Source organism: Loxodonta africana, chromosome 16 (assembly GCF_030014295.1).
Source record: "Loxodonta africana isolate mLoxAfr1 chromosome 16, mLoxAfr1.hap2, whole genome shotgun sequence".
NCBI lineage: Eukaryota > Metazoa > Chordata > Mammalia > Proboscidea > Elephantidae > Loxodonta > Loxodonta africana.
The window spans coordinates 47,262,183-47,284,105 of record NC_087357.1 but is presented as its reverse complement, the minus strand read 5'-3'; the positions used below and the strand labels follow the sequence as shown (position 1 = coordinate 47,284,105).

Sequence of the window (21,923 nt, the reverse complement as noted above, 5' to 3'; positions counted from 1 at the left end):
ATGTTGATAAGTGAGAAGTGAGTGTATAAGAAGAATTTCTGGAACTGTTAATTAGTACTTGTATATCATTTTGTAGTTTTAGTGTGCTTTTGTATAACTGCATTTGATGTTTGGTTCTCATGAGAATCCTATGAAGATGGTAGGGTACGTATTATTGTCTTCATTTTCCTGAGGGAAGCGTTTAGAGTTTGTGTTTCGACTGTAAGAGTTCAAACCCAAGTCTTTCAACTACAAATTGAATGGTCTTTGCACTGCAGCCAAAATCTTAAATTGCTTGTCATAGTTTGATATGGTTTAGATCCATTTTTTGACATTTTGTATTTTTCTTTTAATTGTTGTGATAAAATCATTCTAACCTAAAAACACTAAGAATACTACAGTGAATACCTACATACCAGCCAATCAATATACCAGTTTTTAAACTCACAGAAATGTGCTGCATGCTCTTCATCAGGGTGAAGAAGGATAATTGGCAACCATTGTTTTGACACATTGGGAGATTGGGTGCCAGTAGTGACTTAAAGAGAAATATTGCAGATTCTTTTTCTTGTTGAGTATAATTTCATTTAAAGTGCAGTTTTCTGCAGGTTACTTTTAAATGTTAGACTTCTTAATGTTACATTATTTTGCTGGGTTTTTCTGATGGTGCCCTGTATAATAGTAAAAGAAACCTTAGGTGAGCCTCATTGATTCAGTGTCATTAGTGAATGCAGTGTTACACACATCACATTTTTTCTTTAGATAACTCAGGTTCCCCTTTTAAGTATGACATTAGCTATATCTGTTTTTAGCATTTATAATATTTAAATTTTCTAAAAAAGTTTGTATTTCCCTGATTTCTTCAAGAAAAGAAATGTAGCACAGAGACATCTTTACATACCTCTGTTGTCGGACTGTTTTTCTTGGGCTTTAAGGCCAACATCGCTTTTTGCTGCTGCTGTTTTTGCCTCTTAAAGGCAGTAGACCCCTATCTGAACATCAGCCAATTCTGATACTGTTTTGCTGGAAAATAGGCAACCAAGCTTGTGAAGATTTTTGTGTAGAATAAGAGTCCCTAAGTCCTTGAAGGGAGCTCTGGGATTGAAGAGCACAGCTTCAGGGCAGAGGCCTTTGATGGTTATTTAGGCTGGTCAGTGGCCTTTGCTCTTTGAGTTCATGAGTCAGAACACTGTTGTGACCATTGAATAAATGGGGTGTTTTGAAAATTGTATTTAAAGGGAGAAAAGTTATTCTGATATTTTCCTTTGCATTGATGTTGCTATGATGTACTCTGTTACTGAGCTGGATTTAAATAATCATTTAAAGTAAAATTTTCTAATGTATGTATGTTCTTCAATGGGTACAACCCAGTTAAACAATGGCAATTTAGTGAAATAACTCTAATGAAACTTCTCTTTTGAATTTGGCTTCTCTTTTTTCTGTCCACCAGGGAGTAACTATTCCCAGTCAGAGGCGCTATGTGTATTATTATAGCTACCTGTTAAAGAATCATCTGGATTATAGACCAGTGGCACTGTTGTTTCACAAGATGATGTTTGAAACTATTCCAATGTTCAGTGGCGGAACTTGCAGTAAGTGCTCTAAATTCTCATCCTTCCAGGTGCTAGTACACTTTTCTTAACATATCTAGACCTTTATATAAAACTCTGGAAAGAAATTTATCAATTTTGAATTTATACAGGAGAGTATATTTCTGAACTAATTAATTAGCTCAGTTAGTTGTTCCACATATTTAGCTAAAGAAGCCAAGAGCAGTGGGTTTTAATGTCTTTGAAGCCAAGTTACCTTTATGAAGGAAATATTTTATGCTGCATCCTCTGAATGCAGCCTAAATTCTGAACAGATAATTAAAAAGCCGATTACATCAGAAGTCGAGCACGAGAGCAGCAATAGGATTCGTCAGTTCACTGATATCGGGGCAGAGACCAATTTCTTAATATCTTAGGAAGAGTTGGTGTTGGCAGTAATGGTGACAGTGGAAATAAAAAGGAAAGGAAGAAATGAGAGACATTGTGGCAAACTGAAATGTAATGAGTGAAGGTTAGCATTGAATCAAAGTATGTGGAATGTTAGGGAGAGCCTGGATTTAGGTTGGCGTTTCAGTTATACATCTATCATTAAGGTACTGGGTAACCTTGACCATATCATCTACCTCTCCCTGTGTTTGCTTATCAGTAAGATGAAGAGATTTTAAAATCTGAAATTTTCTAGATAAGTACTAAGTAGAGATCATGTTATTGATGTCTGCCTCTAGTTTGTTTCTCTCTTTTCCTATAACCTGTGTTAGCCCACTTCAGTCATCCTGATCCTATTCAGTTTCTCTGCTATTCTTGGCCAGAGCTCCTAGCTAGGCTAATAGGAAGCTTAACACTTGGACCCAAAGTACAGTTAGTCAAGGGAGAATGCACAAAGGGAACTGTTACTTAGTTCTGTAAAACACCACTTTGCTTCTTTAACAGTTTTATAGTATTGATTTCTACCTCGGAAATGATCACTCACTTTTGATGTTTAAGCAATGTGTTTTATTAGCATTTAAAGTACAGTTTTGTAGTTTTTTTGATAAGATAGCACTGCGTTATATCTGCTAATACCTCTAAAAATATTTTGGTGGTATTTTACAAGTTTGTTAGTAGTTTTACTTTTTAGCCTTAAGTTTTGCTTCTTGAAGATATTTTATGTAACTAAAATTTTTTTAATCACTAAATAAATTTATACCTAGAAAATTAATTTCTTATGTTGTTTATCTTCAACAGATAGGTGTGATCAGCTTCATCAGATCTTTCCAGTATACTTAGACCACAGATCTATTACTATAGCATGTTAAAAGCTTCTAAGGAGTCTTATTGATGCTTTTGTCATATCAGTGCAATTAAAAAACTGTTCAGCGCAAGCCACTGGACTTTAGGAGATGATTGACATGGGAACTTAACAGATTCAAGGAGAAAGAAAACGGAAGGAAAAAAAAATCTCATGCTCTGCCTGTAGTATAAATGTCAGTGTAAGAGCCAAAAGAAAGATGTGCAGTATTATGGTGATAATAAGGGAGAGAGAATCTTCAAGTTAGTAATCTTATCTAGTATAATTTTTTTCACATTAGCCTCTCTAGTGAAATTCTAGATTAGTTCTGCCCTGCCTGCCTGCCTTTAAAACTTTTTTTATTGATCTCTTAGTATTACGTTTAAACTTCTAGTCGTAAAATTATTGACTACTGAAATCTTTTTAGTCTTCTCTCATTTTCTAGTTCATTGTTTACACATCATGATTTAGTACTTTTTTTCAGTGAAGCTGTATTATAAAACAAGTAATGTATACTCAAATGGGAGGTTGTATGTATAAATTATAAATGTTATATTCAAAAAAATAAAGTGTTTTGGGGTTGTCCAGTAGTTTTATGAACTCCAGGACTTTGTTGAATACTGGAGAAAGCATACAGTTTAGATTGGCTTTAAAGCTAAAGGAAGTGTTATAGGTAATAGGAAATAGTTTGAATTGAAGCACAGCAGAAGGAAATCAGTTGGACAAGAAATGGAGTTATGGAGAGTAGAATAGGAGTGGAATGTGTGGCTGACTGTTAGAGGACTCTGCGTGGTGGGGATGTTGGACTTGATTTTGTTAAATACGGTGGTGTCATAATATCAGAAGCGTAAACCATGTTTTAAGGAGAGTTGTGTAGAAGGTCGTGATTGCAAGAGAGAAAAAATAGTGGAAAGGAAACTAGTTATGTGACTTGACTTAAGCTAAATATGATAGGGCAATCAAATGGGGATTTGATTAGTTTTTCTTATAATGTTCGTATCCAAAGATTTTGTCAAAATTTGGATCCTGAACAGGTGAAATATTCACAGAAAGGGGAAAAAAGGCAAGGGGACCTAACTGAACCTTGGAGAAATGAGTAGTATTTTGGTTTCAAACATGTTTTAAATCAAGTGAATGTGATCCATTCACATGAAGATATTCCATTGTTAATTGCCAGTATGGGTTTGAGTCTTAGGTCAGAGAAGTGTCTGATATTTTGGGAAGCATCAGGAAAGAGACATAGTAGTTAAGGTTTTCATGTAAATATGGTATGGGTTTAGCGAATGGGAGAGCTTGGATGGAAGCAGAGGTTGAGGACTGAGACAAGGGGAATGACAGTAATTTGGATTCAGGAGCAAAAAGAGGAATCAGTGAAGAAAGCAGAACTAATGGTGAAAAATAAAGTATCTTCTGCAAAATTGTCAAGGGTCAATAATCTTTTTCTTATTTATTTAATATTTCTAAATGAAGGAAAGGTACACCTAAAAGAGTTAATAAATGTTAATAAAAGATGATCAGTATGATTTTCTATCAGGACTGTATCGATATGCGTATATCCAAGAACATTTAAATCTGATTTCTGTTTACTAGGATAGGAGTTGTCATTTTTAAAGAACACGGCCAATAATATCAAAGATTACATATCAGAATTCTGTCTTAGAAGTTAATAGAACCATACTCCATTGGGCTTCTGATAAGTCTTACCTATGTAGAATGTGGAATTCATATTTAAAAAAAAATTATTTACTTTAGTAATTTGAGGAAATCTTTTCTACTTATTTTTATTAAAATATTTTTAGCTTAGTTTTTGGGAGGGGAATTATAAGGACTACTTTGTAGTTAGCTTATGAATTATTTATACAGTTCTAAAATTCTTGAAGATAAAGTTTTTAGATGCAGTTTAATTGAACTTTGGCTTATACTGTTAATTTGCTTGAGTTCCTAACATCAGGATCAGATTCTGAATCAGTAGAGTTTGAATTAATAAGATTACAAGGCATTTTCATCTTGGTTAATTTTATTATAGCTTTGAAATCATACTAGTCTGCTTCTTCAAACCACACTTCCCAGTGAAATTTTCAGTGTCACATAAAGTCTTGTAAAATGGCTCATTATAGTTTGAATCTTCAGTCAAGGAAGTGAGATTTATTGAGAGATTGTTGGTTTAATGTTTTCTCATTTTGGGATGGCTTTTTCTCTTGGTAGATGTCTCAAATCCAAGTTAGAATAACCCCACGTGTTTTTATCAGATACACTCTTTATTATGTGATTGCTGATGCTGGTTTGTGTATGGGGTCGCTGTGAGTCGGAACCGACTCGATGGCACTTAACAACAGCAACAAAGATGCAGCTTTAGATATTACATATTAAATATTAAAAAGCCAGTAGGTATTTATTAAACTGGAAAATTCATTTGGCTTAGGTTAGCTTTTTGACTTGTTCTCTGTTGTTGGTCACATTGATAAGGAATGTGAAACTTGTTGTTTTCCTCTTTAAGCATAGTGGCCCCTTTTGCTACTAAGAATTTTATATATTTTTTTAATAAATGTATTTCTCACTTTATGCAAGCTAGTGTTTCTATTTCTTCATTGTCTTGGTATGTTTTATTTAAGACCCACTTCTTACCTCCTGAGGTTAATACTTTCTTTTTAATGGACTCTTGTTTTTGAGCTCAGATAAATTATAATTTGAGCTACAAGTGATTTGGAATTGACTTGATGGCAGCTGGTTTAATCTTTTATGAATATTTAGATTTGTTTTTATGGAATTTATTATAACTTTGTTACAGGAACTATTGGACACATAATGATTTGTATTTTGTGGTTTCTGTTATATAGTATAGGCTTTAAAATACTGTAGCAAATATCTGTTTAAAAAGTTACCTTTTATATAGTTCACAAATGTGCCAGGAAATTATTTTAGCGTTTAGAAAATGCTTAATTTATATTAAGAGTTTTATCATCATTTTAATGTTAAAAGTATTGCTGTTACTATACTGCTAGAAGTCTAATCTTGGGAATTGCTTTTACTTATGAAATACGAATTTCATAAGTAATTACTTTCATACCAGTAACAGTGCTTCATTTTGAAGGTTTAAACTAGAGAAAACCTTGGATTGATTATACTTTTTGACCAAATTTGTTTCCATTTATTTGTTTTACATCAGGATTAGAGATGCAGAGTTACTATTTTGTATATATATTGCCAATAGTGATCACTAAAGTAGTTTTTGATAGTTTGACACTTAAAGGCATTTCCTGCGAAATGACCCTAGTGTGTATTTAACCATGCAGATCCTCAGTTTGTGGTCTGCCAACTAAAGGTGAAGATATACTCCTCCACTTCAGGACCCACACGACGGGAAGACAAGTTCATGTACTTTGAATTCCCTCAGCCCTTGCCTGTGTGTGGTGACATCAAAGTAGAGTTCTTCCACAAACAGAACAAGATGCTAAAAAAGGTTTGCGTTTTACTTCTATTCAAAAAAATACCCAAAACTGTCATAGTTTGAAAAGTACTCTCAGATTTTTTGCTTAAAGTCTTTGGTTGGGGTAAGGAGAGATTAAAAGATTTATTTTATGACTGACATCTAATGAATTATAATTAGTTTTCTCTTAGCTCTGCAGATGCTTTGCTTACTGTGGCAGTGATGAAACATCAGCACGGTAAATAGTTCTGTTAGAAGGAAGAAGATGAAGACATTGTAATTTGAAATGAATTTTCTTTAACTTGGGGTTATACGAAGAAATTTTGTAAAAATATTAAAGATAGCATATGATCCCCCATTAAATCAGTAATAATCCTCTTAGAAAGGATGGCAAATTAACTGAGAAGAAGCAAGCCTGGAACATTTTTTTTTTTAATTATTTGTAGGTAGAAATAAAATCCATTTCGTGATCTTGTGTAATGACACAAACCACTTTTTCCCAATTTTGGCTCAGTGTTTCTTGAGACTGAGTTATTTCATATTTAGCTTCCCCAAATTTACTGAATATTTAGTTTTTTAGCTAGGAGAGAATTAGGTACAAAGAGGAAGTAATACAGAATGGAAAAATGTGGTATATTTAAATATGCAGGTTTAGAAAATTAGTATGGTTTGCATCTTACTGAGCTATATTTAGAGAATCAAAGAGCTCATTTTAAAACAAACTATCGTGTTTTAAAATATTAAATGTGGACATTGAAGGCGAGCCTAAGGGTAAAGTTTTTTGATAGTAATGAGAAAAAAAGTACTAGCTTTGAGTATTGTTACTGCCTTATTAAACATACTAGATAGAATATTAGCAATCTTGAGTTTAGACATTCTTACTAATAGAGTTGATTTAGTTTTCTTGGCATTTTGCCTTTTCTTTTGAAGGAAAATAAGAAGCGTCATTTACTACACAAATTTTAAATGCTACTTTTATTTATCAGAAGAAATATAATTTCTTTTATCCAGAATCCAAGGAGCTAGAAAATCACAAAATGTTTTCACAAAAACTCAATAAAAGTTCAATATATATCTCAGTAACCTTGAAAAATAATTTTTTGAGGATCCAGGAAGTGCTAGCAAATATTAAAATTAAGATAAGTTTTTTTTGTTTTGTTTTGTTTTAAGGCTCTCACATACAAACTTTTATATTTTTTGCTCATAAAAATAGGCACTTGCATTACTGTTTATGTACCTCTAGGAATGGATTAATTTTTATCATCAGTTCTTATCATCTATACATTATATTAGCACACATAAAATTGAAACATTAGATTGAGTATTTCTAATATATTTGTGTATCTTGGATTAAAAAAAAAAAGGATTACTTTATGTAAATTGGGAATTTTATGTGATGTCCCTGCCTATTAATAAATGTTTGCTGTGATTTAAACAAAAAAGTTGTAATATAATTAATAGACTCGAGGAATCACATTTTTAGATATTTAAAAACAAGCTTATTTTCTTCTGACTGTAATATGTATGTAGCTGGTAACTCATTGACTTGGCTAAAATAATTGAAATTAACATACTTCTTTCAAGACTTGCCATTTATGAGATTGCCTTGCTAGAAATTTAAGGCATAAGATTCTTAAGGATCTTATCATCCTCTCCAGAAAACAATAAAACTTGAAGATAAATTGGAATAAGATTTAAATGGTAGTTTAAGATACCAGGTGAGATGTGACAAAGCTGTATGTTATTGTCAAATGTTCCATACACTTGGAATTCCAGTAATTATAAAAGCGATAACATTTTTTTATGTTAAGAAAGGTTTGAAGTGATGAACTTTTTTTGTAGTTCTTGATTACGAAGGCATCAATTTATTCGTAAGAAGTGATTTATGAAAGCATTTTACAGCATTTAAAAACTGAGAAATGCTTCCCCTCCTCCAACATTTTAATACGAACGTTTTAAGACATAGAGTGTCATGTAAGAAACTGGAGCCCCTTATGTTTGTATTGCTATGGAAGTAAAAATGTATTTGCAGCGATTCTAATATTTGTCTGAAAGTTGCACTGACCTTCCAAGAACTTTTGTTAATGTCTTGAAATAGCTTTTTGAAACGCATATATACACTAAAATGTTTTTTAAAGCTAGAAATGAAATATTTTACTCAAGGTTTTGAGACAAAAGTAAGTTATTTTAGAACTTCTGTGATTACGTTTTTGGCCTAAAAATTAAAATAAAAGAAAAATTGCAAGTGAATGAGGATGCAATCAATAATAACAGATAGCCAAGTATTAATCTGTGTATTTACCTTTATTCATAATATCAAACGAGAAATTGTTTCTTTTGTTGACTTCTTGTGTACTCATTTTTTTTCTTTTAATTCTAGGACAAAATGTTTCACTTTTGGGTAAATACATTCTTCATACCAGGACCAGAGGAAACCTCAGAAAAAGTAGAAAATGGAAGTCTATGTGATCAAGAAATTGATAGTATTTGCAGTATAGAGCGTGCAGATAATGACAAGGAATATCTAGTACTTACTTTAACAAAAAATGATCTTGACAAGGCAAATAAAGACAAGGCCAACCGATACTTTTCTCCAAATTTTAAGGTCAGTTAAAAATATTTTGGGGAGTCGATGGTGGCTAAAAAGTGTTTTATTCTGGGTCTGTAACTGTGGTCTGACCTAGTTAATTTACAAAATACAGATGAGGAAATAATAAATAATGTATTATTTAGAAGCAACATTTATGTAGCAGTAACCTGAAAATTTCTAATGAAATACTAGGGTGTGCACAGTCAAAAAAAAGCTAGATATCTCTCTACCCTATTCTTTGTTGTTGTTTGGTGAAATCTGGGAGTGGGGTCGGGGGAGGGTTAGTGAGTGAGTGAGATAAGAAGTAAGAATAGGGGAAGAAAGAATGGAACTCAATCATTTGGGAATGATTCATATGGAATATTTTCCCTGTTTCTACTCTTGCCCCCCTCCAATTCATTCTCAGCCCTTTCCGAGTAATCTTTTTGTTTTACATAGGTAGCCTTTATTTGGTTAAGAAAGTCCCCTTCTATTCTTAATTTGTTGAGAGTTTTTTTTTAATTATGAGTAGGTATTGGATTTTTTTAGTGCATTTTCTGCATCTATTGATATGATCATGTGGTGTTTCTTATTTAGTCTGGCAATATGGTAAATTACATTGATCTTTTTTTTTTTGGAATACTGTGTTTTCGATGACAGTTTACATAGCAGTTTAGGTTCCCATTCAGCGATTTCTATACAAGTTGTTTACTGTACACTGATTGATTTTTGAATGATGAACCAGCATTGAATGTCTGGAATGAACCCCACCTGGTATTGATAACGTTATCCTTTTTATATATATTGTTGGCTTCAATTTGTTAGAACTCTGATAAGGATTTTTGCATCTGTGTTCATGATATACTGGTCTTTAGTTTGTTTTCTTGTAACATCTTTGTTTGGTTTTGGTATTAGAATAATGCTGACCTCATAAAATGAGTTAGGGTGTAGTGGTCTCTCTTCTGTTTTTGGAGAGAGATTGTGTAGAATTGGTATTACATTTTACTTAAATGTCTGGTAGAATTCTTGAGTGAAATAATCAGATGTAAAATATTCTTTTTTGGAAAGTTTTAGACTACAAATTCAATTTCTTTAATAAATCCAGGGCTATTCAGGTTGTTTATTTTTCCTAGAGTAAGTTTTTATAGTTTGTGTCTTTAAGGAATTGGTTTGTCTTATATAAGTCATCAAATATATAGATATAGCTTTGTTTGTGGTATTCGCTTTTATTATTATTTTAATTTGTGTTGGGTCAGCAGTGATGTACTATTTCATATATTGATAATGTAATTTCATTTTTGATATTGGTTTTTTTTTTATTCTGTCTTTTTTTCTTGGTTAGCCTGGCTAGAGGTTTGTCAGTTTTATTGATCTATTCAAATAACCAGATTTTTGTTTCATTGATTTTCTTTCATGTTTCTCTGTTTAATTTTGTTGGTTTCTGCTGTAATTTAGGATTAATTTTCTTCCTCTAGTTTCCTAAAGTAGTGGCTTAGGTTATTGATTTTATATCTTTTTTTTCTGAAGTGAGAATTTACTTCTGTAAATTTCCCTCTAAACACTGCTGCAGCTGTACTCTAAAATTCTATTATATTTTCATTTTAACACAGTTTAAAATATTTTTTAAATTTCCCTTCAGATTTCCTCTTTGACACTTGGGCTATTTAGAAGTGTATTATTTTATTTCTTTTTTTAATTATAACATTTTAATTGTGTTTTTCGTGAAAGTTTACACAGCAAATTATGTTCTCATTTGACAATTCTGTATATACTGTTCAGTGACATTGGTTACATTTTTCAGTGTGTCAACATTCTCATTATTTCCATTCTGGTTGTTCCATTTCCATTTCCATTAATCTAGCTTCCCTGCCCCCTCTCCCCCTTTATCTTCTCATCTTTGCTTTAGGGTACGTGTTGACTGTTTGGTCCAAATAGATGATTTTTTTAAAGAAGCACGGTACTCACAGGTGATACTGTTTATTTTATGAGCCAATCTGTTATTTAGCTGAAAGGTAACCTCTGGGTGTGGTTTTAGTACAAAGTTTAAAGGGTATCTCAGGATGCTAGTCTCGGGGGTCTCGTTAGCCTTTACCAGTCTAGTAAGTCTTTTTATTTCTTAATGTTTGAGTATTTTACAGATATTTTTAAATTATTGATTTTTAGTTTAATTCTGTTATGGCTTGAAAATGTACTTTGTGTAATTTCTATTCTTTTAAATTTGTTAATATTTCTTTTATGACTCATAATATGGCCTGTCTTGGTGCATTTGACAAATATATGTATATTTTTTAATAGTATTTTACTGTGTTTAAGGTGAAAGTTTACACGGTAAATTAGGTTTCCATTTAACAATTTCTATACAAATTATTCAGTGATATTGGTTACATTTTTCACAATGTGTCGTCACTCTCATTCATTTTGTTCTGGTTGTACCATTTCCAGTACTCTAGTTTCCCTGTAGGGTGCGCCCCCCCCCCCCCCCCCATGTTCTCATCTTTGCTTTACAGCGGTTTCTGGTCATTTAGTCTCATATAGACCATTTTTTAAAGGAGCTCATTACTCAAAGGTGGTATTCTTTATTTTATGAGCCAATCTGTTATTTAGCTAAAAAGATAACCTCAAGTGATAACTTTGGTTTAAAGTTTAAATAATTTCTCAGGGTGATAGTCTCGAGGAATCCTCTATTCTCAACCAGTCCAAAGAAGTCTGAACTTTTTAAGAATTTGAGTTCTGTTCCACATTTTTCTCTCGTTCTATCGGGATCCATCTATCGTGGCCCTGGTGAGATTGGTCCTACTTCTTATTCTGCTTGATCCCCCCCGCCCCCACACACCTTCACGATACCCTCTTCCTGCCCCTATTTTTTGCTTCATTCCATTTTTATAAGCATAGCTTATAGACGTAAGACTAGAGTCCTTGAGTGGTGTATATGGTTAACCAAAATGTTGGAGTTTGGAGTCCAACCAGAGATGCCTTGGAAGAGAGATCTGGCCATCTAATTCCAAAAAATCAGCCATTGAAAATTCTGTGGAGCACAGTTCTACTATGACACACATGGGGTTGCCAAGAATTGGAATAGATGCAATGGCAGCTGGTAGTAATAATAAAATTTAAAAAGTGGAGACTGTTTCATTGTTTAAGTAAAAACAGATCTAATATATGCATTTAGAACTTAAATTTCTTTTAAGTGCTTAGAAGTTTCCTTTAGAATTCACAGGTTTTCATTGACTTTCTTTTCTCTAAATCTGCATATGCCTTAACCATTAGCTTAAAAATTTTTTCTTTTTTATAGGTTTTTTTCTATTGTGGTAAAAATATAAGCGAACATTTGCCAGTTCAACAGTTTTTACATGTATAATTCAGTGACATTGATTAGGTTCATCATGTTGTACAACCGCTACCGTTATTCTTTCCCAAACTATTCCAGCACCATTAACAGAAACTCATTGCCCCTAAGCAATGACTCCCCCTTTCCCCTTCCCTTCCACCCCTGGTAATAGTAAGCTTGGGCCTCTATACATTTGTCCACTTCATTTAAGTGGGATCATACAATATTTGTTCATTGTGACTGACTTAAACTTCATTCAGCATAATGTTTTCAAGTTTCATCCACATTGTAGGATGTGTCAGGACTTCATTTCTCTTTATGGTTGAGTAATATTCCATTGTATGCATGTACTACATTTTGTTTATCCATTCATCTGTTGATGGATATTTATGTTGTTCCCACATTTTGGCTATTGTGAATAGTACTGCAGTGAACATTGGTGTACAGGTTTCTGTTTGCATTCCTGCTTTCAGTTCTTTTGGGTATATACCTAGGATTGGGATTGCTGAGTCATATAGTAGTTTTGTTTTTAACTGTTTGAGAAACCACCAAACTGTTTTCTGCAGCAGCTGTACCATTTTGCATTCCCATCAGCAATGGATGACAGTTCTTCACTTCTTCACTAACACCTGTTATTTTCTGGTTTTTGTTCATTTTCTGTCATAGCCATCTAGTTTGGGTGAAGTATTATCTCATTGTAGTTCTGATTGGCATCTCCCTAATGACCAATGACATTGAGCGTTGTTTCATGTACCATTTTCATGTTGGCCATTTGTATATCCATGGTGAAATGTCTGTTCAAGTCCTTTGTCTATTTTTATATTGGATTATTTGTGTTTTTGTTAAGTTACAGGAGTTCTTTATATATTCTGGATATTATACCGTTATTAGATACATGGTTCCCAAAATTTTTCTCCCAGTCTGTAGGTTGTCTCTTCACTTTGTTGGAAGTCCTTTGATGAACAAAAGTTCTTAATTTTTAGGAGATCCCATTTTAGGAGATGGATTGACACAGTGGCTGCAATATGGGCTCAAGCATAACGATTGTGAGGATGACACAGGACCAGGCAGTTTTTCATTCTGTTGTACATAGGGATACTATGAGTCGGAGCTGACTTGACGGCCCCTAACAACAACAACCCATTTGTCTGTTTTATCTTTTATTGCTCGTGCTGTTCTCCAGTGTTAAAAAAATAGATTCGGAAACAATGCCCCTGTTTTCTTCTAAAAGTTTTATGATATTAGTTTCTACATTTAGGTACTTGATCCATTCTTGAGTTAATTTTTGTATATGGTGTGAATTATGGATCCAGCTTCTTTCTTTTGCATGTGAAAATCCAGTTTTCTAAGCACCGTTTATTAAAGAGACTGTTCTCTTTCCCTTCAATAGAGTTATCACCCTTGTTGAAAATTAATTGATCGTAGAATATGTATGGGTTTATTTCAGACCTTCAGTTATATTCCATTGGTCTATATGTCTGTCATTATACCAGTACCAGTACTGTTTTGATTACTGTAGCTTTTATAGTATGCTTTGAAATCAGGAAGTGTGAAACCTCCTTTATTCTTTTTCAAGATTGCTTTGGCTATTTGGTACGCCTTGCCATCCACATAAATTTGAGGATTGACTTTTCCATTTCTGCAAAGAGGTTGTTGGAATTTTGATGGTGTTTGCATTGAATTTATACATTGCTTTGGGTAGTATTGACCTCTTAACGATATTCAGCCTTCCATCCCATGAACATGGAATATCCTTTTTATTTAGGTCTTCTTTAATTTCTTTTAGTAATGTTTTATAGTTTTCAGTGTAGAAGTCTTTCACTTTCCTGGTTAAACTTGTTCCTAGATACTTTATTCTTCTAGATTCTATTGTAAATGGAATTGTTTTCTTTTCAGCTTGTTCATTGCTGATGTGTAGAAACCTGACTGATTTTTGTGTTTTGACCTTATATCCTGCAACTTTGCCTGAATTCATTTATTAGCTCTAATAGCTTTCTTATGGAATCTTTGGGGTTTTCTGTACATAGGATTTTGTCATCTGTGAAAAAGGGGTAGTTTTACTTCCTCTTTCCCAATTCGGATACCTTTATTTCTTTTTCTTGCCTAATTGCTCTGGCTAGAACTTCCAGGACAATGCTGAATAGCAGTGATGAGAGTGGGCATCTTTGTCTTGTTCCTGATTTTAAAGAGAAAGCTCTCAGTCTTTCTCCATTGAGTATCATGTTATCTGTGGATTTTTCATAAATACTGTTTATTATATTGAGGAATTTCCCTTCTGTTTCTTCTTTGTTGAGTGTGTTTATCATGAAATGATGTTGAATTTTATCACATGCCTTTTCTGTGTTGATTGAGATGATCACATGGTTCTTTTCCTTTGTTCTGCTACCGCGGTGTATTGTATTGATTGATTTTCTAATGTTGAACCACCCTTGTGTTCCTGTCCTTAGCCTTTAAAATTAATTTTTCTCTACTTTTATTGGTTTCTGTTTTAATACTATAACAGGTTTATGTTTTTGAGTACAAATAAAGATGACTTCAGTTACTATTAAACAAATGTAATGTCATATAGTGGTAAGTACTATGAAAAAATGAAGCAGAGACAAGATAGAGAAGTATCTTGTTTTTTTTTTGTTGTTGTTGTTAAACTAGGGTAGTTACAGTCTTTCCAAGTAGGTAACACTTAAACAGAGGCCTGAGTGAAGTGAGTGAGCTGTACTGTACAAATACCTGGAAAAAGAGCAAAGAGCAGATGCAGAAGTCTTGAGACTGGAATGCACTTTGATATATTTCAAGAGCAGTAAGGAGTCGTTATGACTAAAGCAGAGCGATCAAGAGGACCAGTGCGAGGGTGGAGACAGAGTGTTTTCAGCAGGGGGAGGATGTGATCTCAATTTTGTTTTTAAAAGATCACTCTGTTCGCTCGTTTAATATAAACTGGTGAGGAAAGTAGGGAGAGGGGACAAAATGGAAGCTGGGAGGTCAGTTAAGAGGTTTACAGTGGTTCAGGTGAGGTGAGAGATGATGGTGGCTCAGATTGGAGTAGTGGCAGTAAAGTGTAATGAGAAACTCGCATTAGGTATGTGTGGTATATTGAAGGTAGACCTGAAGGGATTTACTGATGGAGTGAATGTTGGATGTAAGAGAAGGAGGAGAATTGATAGTGACTCTTGCATATTAGGGTAGGAGCTATAGATACACAGTGAAACCTGTGAGAGCTGGAACTCGACGGGACTGCCTTGTTTTTCCAGGACTTGCAAGTATTCTGCCTTTGACAAGGTACAGTCTTACCACTTTTCTATTGCTCGTTTTAGTAGAAAATATTTGCGTTTTCCTCCTTTGACAGGTTTCCGCCTTACACGGGTTCTGGCTTTCACAGGTTTTACTGTAGTAAAATTAGCAAGGGATTCGAAGTGATCTAAATCCCACATCCTCTCTACCTATTAGATACGTGGACTTTAGCAAGTTCGCTAATCTTTCTAAGCCTTAGCTTCCTCTTCTTTAAAACGGAAATTCCTACTCTGTAGGTGTCCTTTGTTTGGTTGGGTTTTAATCCTCCCTAGGTATTAGGTGTTTTGACACTTATTTCACCTTTGCCTGTAAAGGCCCTTGGTTCATTGTTTAGACCTCTTCTTCCTTGTTTTGGGTGAAGTTTTTCATACTAATGGAATCCTAGGTCATCATTGATCAGTATTTTGTATATGGTATTATTTGATTCAGAAAGTACATTGAGTTTCTGACAGGTGGTAAGTGAAACAGTTTTGGAACTCAACCATTTGTAAATGGAACTTTGTGGTTGAAAAACTGTATTATGTGAATGAACTATTGATGACCTTTAATCTCAGTGCATTTCTTTTGTAGAATTATTTGGGTAATGCTTGCAGCTTATGTTTATTTTAAAAACTAAAATCCCAGTTATCTTTTCAGTATATAGCAAGAGCGAAAATGTAGGAAATTTTAGTAAAAAGAGGGTTGCCTAAAATGCAGTTGCCTTTTAAAGGTTGTGTTTGTTATAGTACTTAAAACTGAATCTATTAAAAAATATATTTATCTTTATTAAGTAATTTAAGATTAGTCAGATTTATTGGTTTTCATTTTATATTTTCTCATCTTTCTCTAGGTGAAGCTGTATTTCACAAAAACAGTAGAGGAGCCATCAAATCCAGAGGCTAGCAGTTCAACTTCTGTAACGCCAGATGTTAGTGACAATGAACCTGATCATTATAGATATTCTGACACCACTGACTCTGATCCAGAGAATGAACCTTTTGATGAAGATCAGCATACACAGATTACAAAAGTCTGAATTTTTTTTTTTTATCAAGAGGGATAAAACACCATAAAAAAGAAAAAGAAAAAGAAAAAAAAAACTTGAATAAACTGAAAATGGACCTTTTTTTTTTTTTTTTTTAAATGGCAATAGGACATTGTGTCAGATTACCAGTTATAGGAACAATTCTCTTTTCCTGACCAATCTTATTTTACCCTATACATCCACAGGGTTTTGACACTCGTTGTCCAGTTTAAAAAAGATTCTGTAGCTGTGTCATGTATATATACCTTTTTGTGTCAAAAGGACATTTAAAATTCAATTAGGATAAATAAAGACGGCACTTTCCCATTTTATTCCAGTTTTATAAAAAGTGGAGACAGACTGATGTGTATACGTAGGAATTTTTCCTTTTGTGTTCTGTCACCAACTGAAGTGGCTAAAGAGCTCTTTGATATACAGGTTCACATCCTACCCCTTTGCACTTGTGGCAACAGATAAGTTTGCAGTTGGCTAAGAGAAGTTTTAAAGGGTTTTGCTGCATTCTAATGCATGTATTCAGGTTAGGGGAATGGAAGGAATGCTCAGAAAGGAATATATTTTATGCTGGACTCTGGACCATATACCATCTCCAGCTATTTACGTGCACCTTTCTTTAGCATGCTACAGTTATTAATCTGGACATTTGAGGAATTGGCCGCTGTCACTGCTTGTTGTTTGTGCATTTTATTATTTTTTTTTAAGCATATTGGTGCTAGAAAAGGCAGCTAGAGGGAGTGACTTTGTATTGGGGTACAGGAATGAACCTTCTGCAACATCTTAAGAATCCACAAATGAAGGGATATAAAATAATGTGGTCATAGATAAGAAACACAGCAACAATGACTTAACCATATAAATGTGTAGGCTATCAACAAAGAATGGGCTTGAAACATTATAAAAATTGACAATGATTTATTAAATATATTTTCTCAATTGTAATGACTGCTCCATCTCCTGTGTAATCAAGGCCAGTGCTAAAAGTCAGATGCTATTAGTACCTACATCAGTCAACAACTTACACTTATTAGTTTTCAATCATATACCCACTGTGGATGCTTCATGTGCTGCCTGCAAGCTTCTTTGTTCTCATTAAATATAAAATATTTTATAATGCTGCACAGGAAATTTCAATTTGAGGTTCTACAGTAAGCGTTTTTTTTTTTCCTTTAAAGATTTATGATGCACTTATTCAATCCAGTAGCTGTCAGCCGTTCCACCCTTTTGACCTTACACATTCTATTACAATGAGTTTTGCAGTTTTGCACATTTTTTTAAATGTCATTAACTGTTAGGGAATTTTACTTGAATACTGAATGCTTAATAACATATGTTTATATTAAAAAAAGGACATTATTTGTGTTAAAAAGGAAATTACAGTTGCAGTAAATTTTCAACACTGCACAAATAATAAGGCATTTACTTTATCAGTAGAAATTGTCCCACATAAGCTTTATCGATTTGCTATTGAAAGAATAGATTTTTTTTTACATACAGTGTTGAATCATTTCTTCATAGTGCTAGAGTTGAAATTAAGGCTTTAATTTTACTATTTAAATATCATCATATATCTGATATGCCCAGACTGCATGTGATTTTAAGCAGAAGACAACTACTATTGTAAAGCTAATGTGAAGATACTGTTAAAAAAAGATTCCCCTCCCCCCAGAAATTTGGTGTCTTTCAAATTATACCATGACATATTTGAATATTCAACCTTTATATCTCTTAATGATGTAAAATCCCATTTTCAATAACTTATTGGTGCTGAAATTGTTCACTAGCTGTGGTCTGACCTAGTTAATTTACAAATACGGATTGCAATAGGACCTACTAGAGCAGCATTTATAAAATGGGTGGTAAATAGATTAGGCAGAATCTCATCTAAAATATTCTTGGTAAATGTTGACATGTTTTCCATACCTCATCAGTTTCAACAAATAAAAATTTTTAAATTTTTAACAAAGCTCTTAGGATTTACACATTTATATTTAAACATTGATATATAGAGTAGTGGTTGACTGCTTGTACGTTAAAGCGATAAAGTTAAACAACTACTCCTAAGATCTAACCATTGAAATTTATATGCCACCATGTCTTTCATAAAAACTGAAAATTGTTGACTAAAATGAAAATCAACTGTTCATGTTTTTAAGATAGTCATTAATACTGTTCTTTGTTCCAGTTTTGGGCACAGCATATTAAAACACGTATTGTTCAATTATGTAACATGGAGGGCCAGGTCGTAAATAATGACATTATAATGGGCTTTTGCACTGTTATTATTTTTCCTTTGGAATGTGAAGGTCTGAATGAGGGTTTTGATTTTGAATGTTTCAATGTTTTTGAGAAGCCTTGCTTACATTTTATGGTGTAGTCATTGGAAATGGAAAAATGGCATTATATATATTATATATATATAAATATATATTATACATACTCTCCTATACTTTATTTCAGTTACCATCCCAATAGAATTTGACAAGAATTGCTATGACTGAAAGGTTTTCGAGTCCTAATTAAAATTTATTTATGACAGTATTCATAATTAGCCTGAATCGCATTCTGTAGGTAATCTCTGAGTTTCTGGAATGTTTTCTTAGACATTTTGGATGTGCAGCAGCTTACATGTTTAAAGTTACTTGAAGGCATCACTTTTAAGAAAGCTTACTATTGGGCCCTGTACCATCGTAAGTCCTCTGTAGCTCCTCTTGAACATTTTTGCCATGATTATTAAGGGTATTTGAATAAATAGCATCACCATTCTTTGCTGTGGCACAGGTTATAAACTTAAGTGGAGTTTACCGGCAGCATCAAATGTTTCAGCTTTAAAAAAATAAAAGTAGGGTACAAGTTACATGTTTAGTTCTAGAAAATTTGTGCAATATGTTCATAACGATGGCTGTGGTTGCCACAAAGTGCCTCGTTTACCTTTAAATACTGTTAATGTGTCATGCATGCAGATGGAAGGGGTGGAACTGTGCACTAAAGTGGGGGCTTTAACTGCAGTGTTTGGCAGAGTTGCCTTCTACCCTGCCAGTTCAGAAATTCAATCTGTTTCATATAGAATATATATACTAAAAAATTTTCAGTCTGTTAAACAGCCTTACTCTGATTCAGCCTCTTCAGATACTCTTGTGCTGTGCAGCAGTGGCTCTGTGTGTAAATGCTATGCACTGAGGATACACAAAAAACAACAATATGATGTGTACAGGATAATGCCTCATACCAATCAGATGTCCATTTGTTATTGTGTTTGTTAACAACCCTTTATCTCTTAGTGTTATAAACTCCACTTAAAACTGATTAAAGTCTCATTCTTGTCATTGTGTGGGTGTTTTATTAAATGAGAGTATAAATTGCTTAAATCCATTGAAATTTTAAGTAATGGGCAGCCAAATATGATTTAAGAAGTTTTCTGTAAGTTTTTCCCTGCTGTCCTTCAAAGCCTACAATTACAAAAGCACGGACTTTTGTCAGCTTGGGAGTAGAGTATCATTCTACTCGTGTCTAAGAGAAGCACTTACTTTTAGGGCCTTAGTCAGCACTTGATAAATTGTTTCTAGCACATTAGATAGCATTCTAATGCCTGAAAAAGTTAAAAGATTCTTGGATAATTGTGCATATTTTTGGTTTAAGCCAAATGTCTGAAGACAATCCCCCAGAATAGATTTGATACTTAGAAAAGATTTCAATTTTGTGGCTTTTTCTTTCTTTATAATTCTATACTGTGCCATCAACATGTGGGAAGTTTAATCTGCTCATTGTGACTTGTGCCATATAAAAATTGATGTTGCAGAATAGTCTAAAGGACTTTGTGTACTTGAATTTAACCTTGTTTTTAATATTTTGAAAAGCTTAAACATTATTCAACAAAGCATAGAGAGGCAATGAGTCAAAGTGCAGCTTGTACAAATGTTTTGAAAATAAAGCAGACCAGTTATGTAACAGTGAAATTTAATATTAAGTTTACATTTCCTCCATATGACTTTAAATGTGAATAATGTATAATGTAAAAAGTATGAAATATGTATATGTGTGTGTATACACACTTTTATTTTTAGGCATCTTAGGTGTAAGTATGGTTGAAAACTACTGGAGTCCAAAATTACTCTGATTTACGAGAAGATATTTTGGTGGTGTCTGAAAAATAGGGGGGTTTACTGCCAATTTTGTTTTTATCTCATGTTCTCACTACACTGTAAACTTGAACTGGCTTGGTTCATTGAATGCCATCACCATTTCCATTGAGAATTTAAAAATCACCAGTGTTTAACATGCAGGCTTCCAAAGGCTTCCAAAAAATCAAGACCCTTAAATCTAGTTAATTTGCTGCTGACATGAAACTCTTGGTTGGTTTAATTTTGCCAGATAATACCCACACATCTGAAACTTAGTCTTAAATGGCTTAGGTGTAACTTTTGATCAGCAGTGCTGTTGGTAGAATGGAGAGGAATGTTAGTGAATGGGAACAAAAATAAATACTAAGTTCAAACTGGTGTAAGGACAGAACCTAGAAACTAGCAAACAAGATAATGGAGAAAAATAAAACTTTTAAAGGTGAGATGTTAGGCACTGAATTTCCTTTAGAATTTTATAACTATAAGATGCCTAATGGTTAAGTTGCTGTCAGTTATTTTAGGGCAAATCTATTATGACTATTGTTATTTTTCCATCTTCACATGATCTCCCAGTTTGTAACTATTATCAGAATGTGGGTAGCCACTTGGACAAATTCATGTCAGTTGGTAGCTTTAAAAATTTGTGACGGGAGGACAGGGAAGGACAAAAGAGTTTTATTGGTGGTAGCGCACTTCGGGTCCTAAGTTAGCTATTTTGAATGTATTTTCCCGTAATGACAGCAAAATAGTCATAATACCGCCACCTGGAGACATAGCCATTATTAATACCTAAGTGACTGTACAATCATTTTTTTCTCTGTATATTCATGTATATATTTTCTTTTAAAAATGAAATTTATACTGTACATACTCTCAGAGGCGTTTAACTTTAGTATTTCTTTCCATCATGGATTCGTAGCATGTTGAGCTACATCAGAAAATGAACCGTAAGTTGATGATTTTGTAATGCTACAGATGCAGACCGTGTGCAGCTTTGGAGAGCCCTTTCCGATTCAGTGGGTGACCATGAATCTTTAAATACAGTTGGCATCAGGATGATGTCTAAGGCATAAAACAGTTAACATTTATTTAACAAAGAAAAGCTTAACAGTGTAGATATTTCTCTTCAAAAATAATTTTAAACATTTGTATTTTGGAATTATGTGTTAAACAGGAAAATATGTGAATAGGAATTTAACTTCATAATCACCTGTTTTCCTTATAGGTTGGAGAAGAAGGATGAGCTTTTCAGATCTTGTAGTTCCCAAACAGTTGCTCAATTTAAAGTGAATTAGTTTACTGGAAGAAAATACCTAACGCTTGCAAAAAAAAAAAAAAAAAGGCAAGCTACTACTGTTTTACCACTTAAAAATCTG

General features: G+C 33.4%; 1 protein-coding gene across 2 annotated transcripts in view; it reads left to right on the top strand.

Moving 5' to 3' along the window:
* Window positions 1-16,760, top strand: part of PTEN (phosphatase and tensin homolog) — a 105,425-nt gene extending 88,665 nt beyond the window's left edge. Inside the window, exons 5-8 of one of the 2 annotated variants that reach the window (XM_064269603.1) lie at window positions 1,430-1,571; window positions 6,090-6,256; window positions 8,604-8,828; window positions 16,238-16,760. In XM_064269603.1, the coding sequence (XP_064125673.1) occupies window positions 1,430-1,571; window positions 6,090-6,256; window positions 8,604-8,828; window positions 16,238-16,423 (720 nt within the window). In that variant the 3' untranslated portion in view covers window positions 16,424-16,760. Of the gene's footprint in view, window positions 1-1,429; window positions 1,572-6,089; window positions 6,257-8,603; window positions 8,829-16,237 lie in introns of those variants that run through there. The other variant, XM_064269604.1, reaches the window with a different exon arrangement.
* The last annotated feature ends 5,163 nt before the right edge of the window (window positions 16,761-21,923 follow it).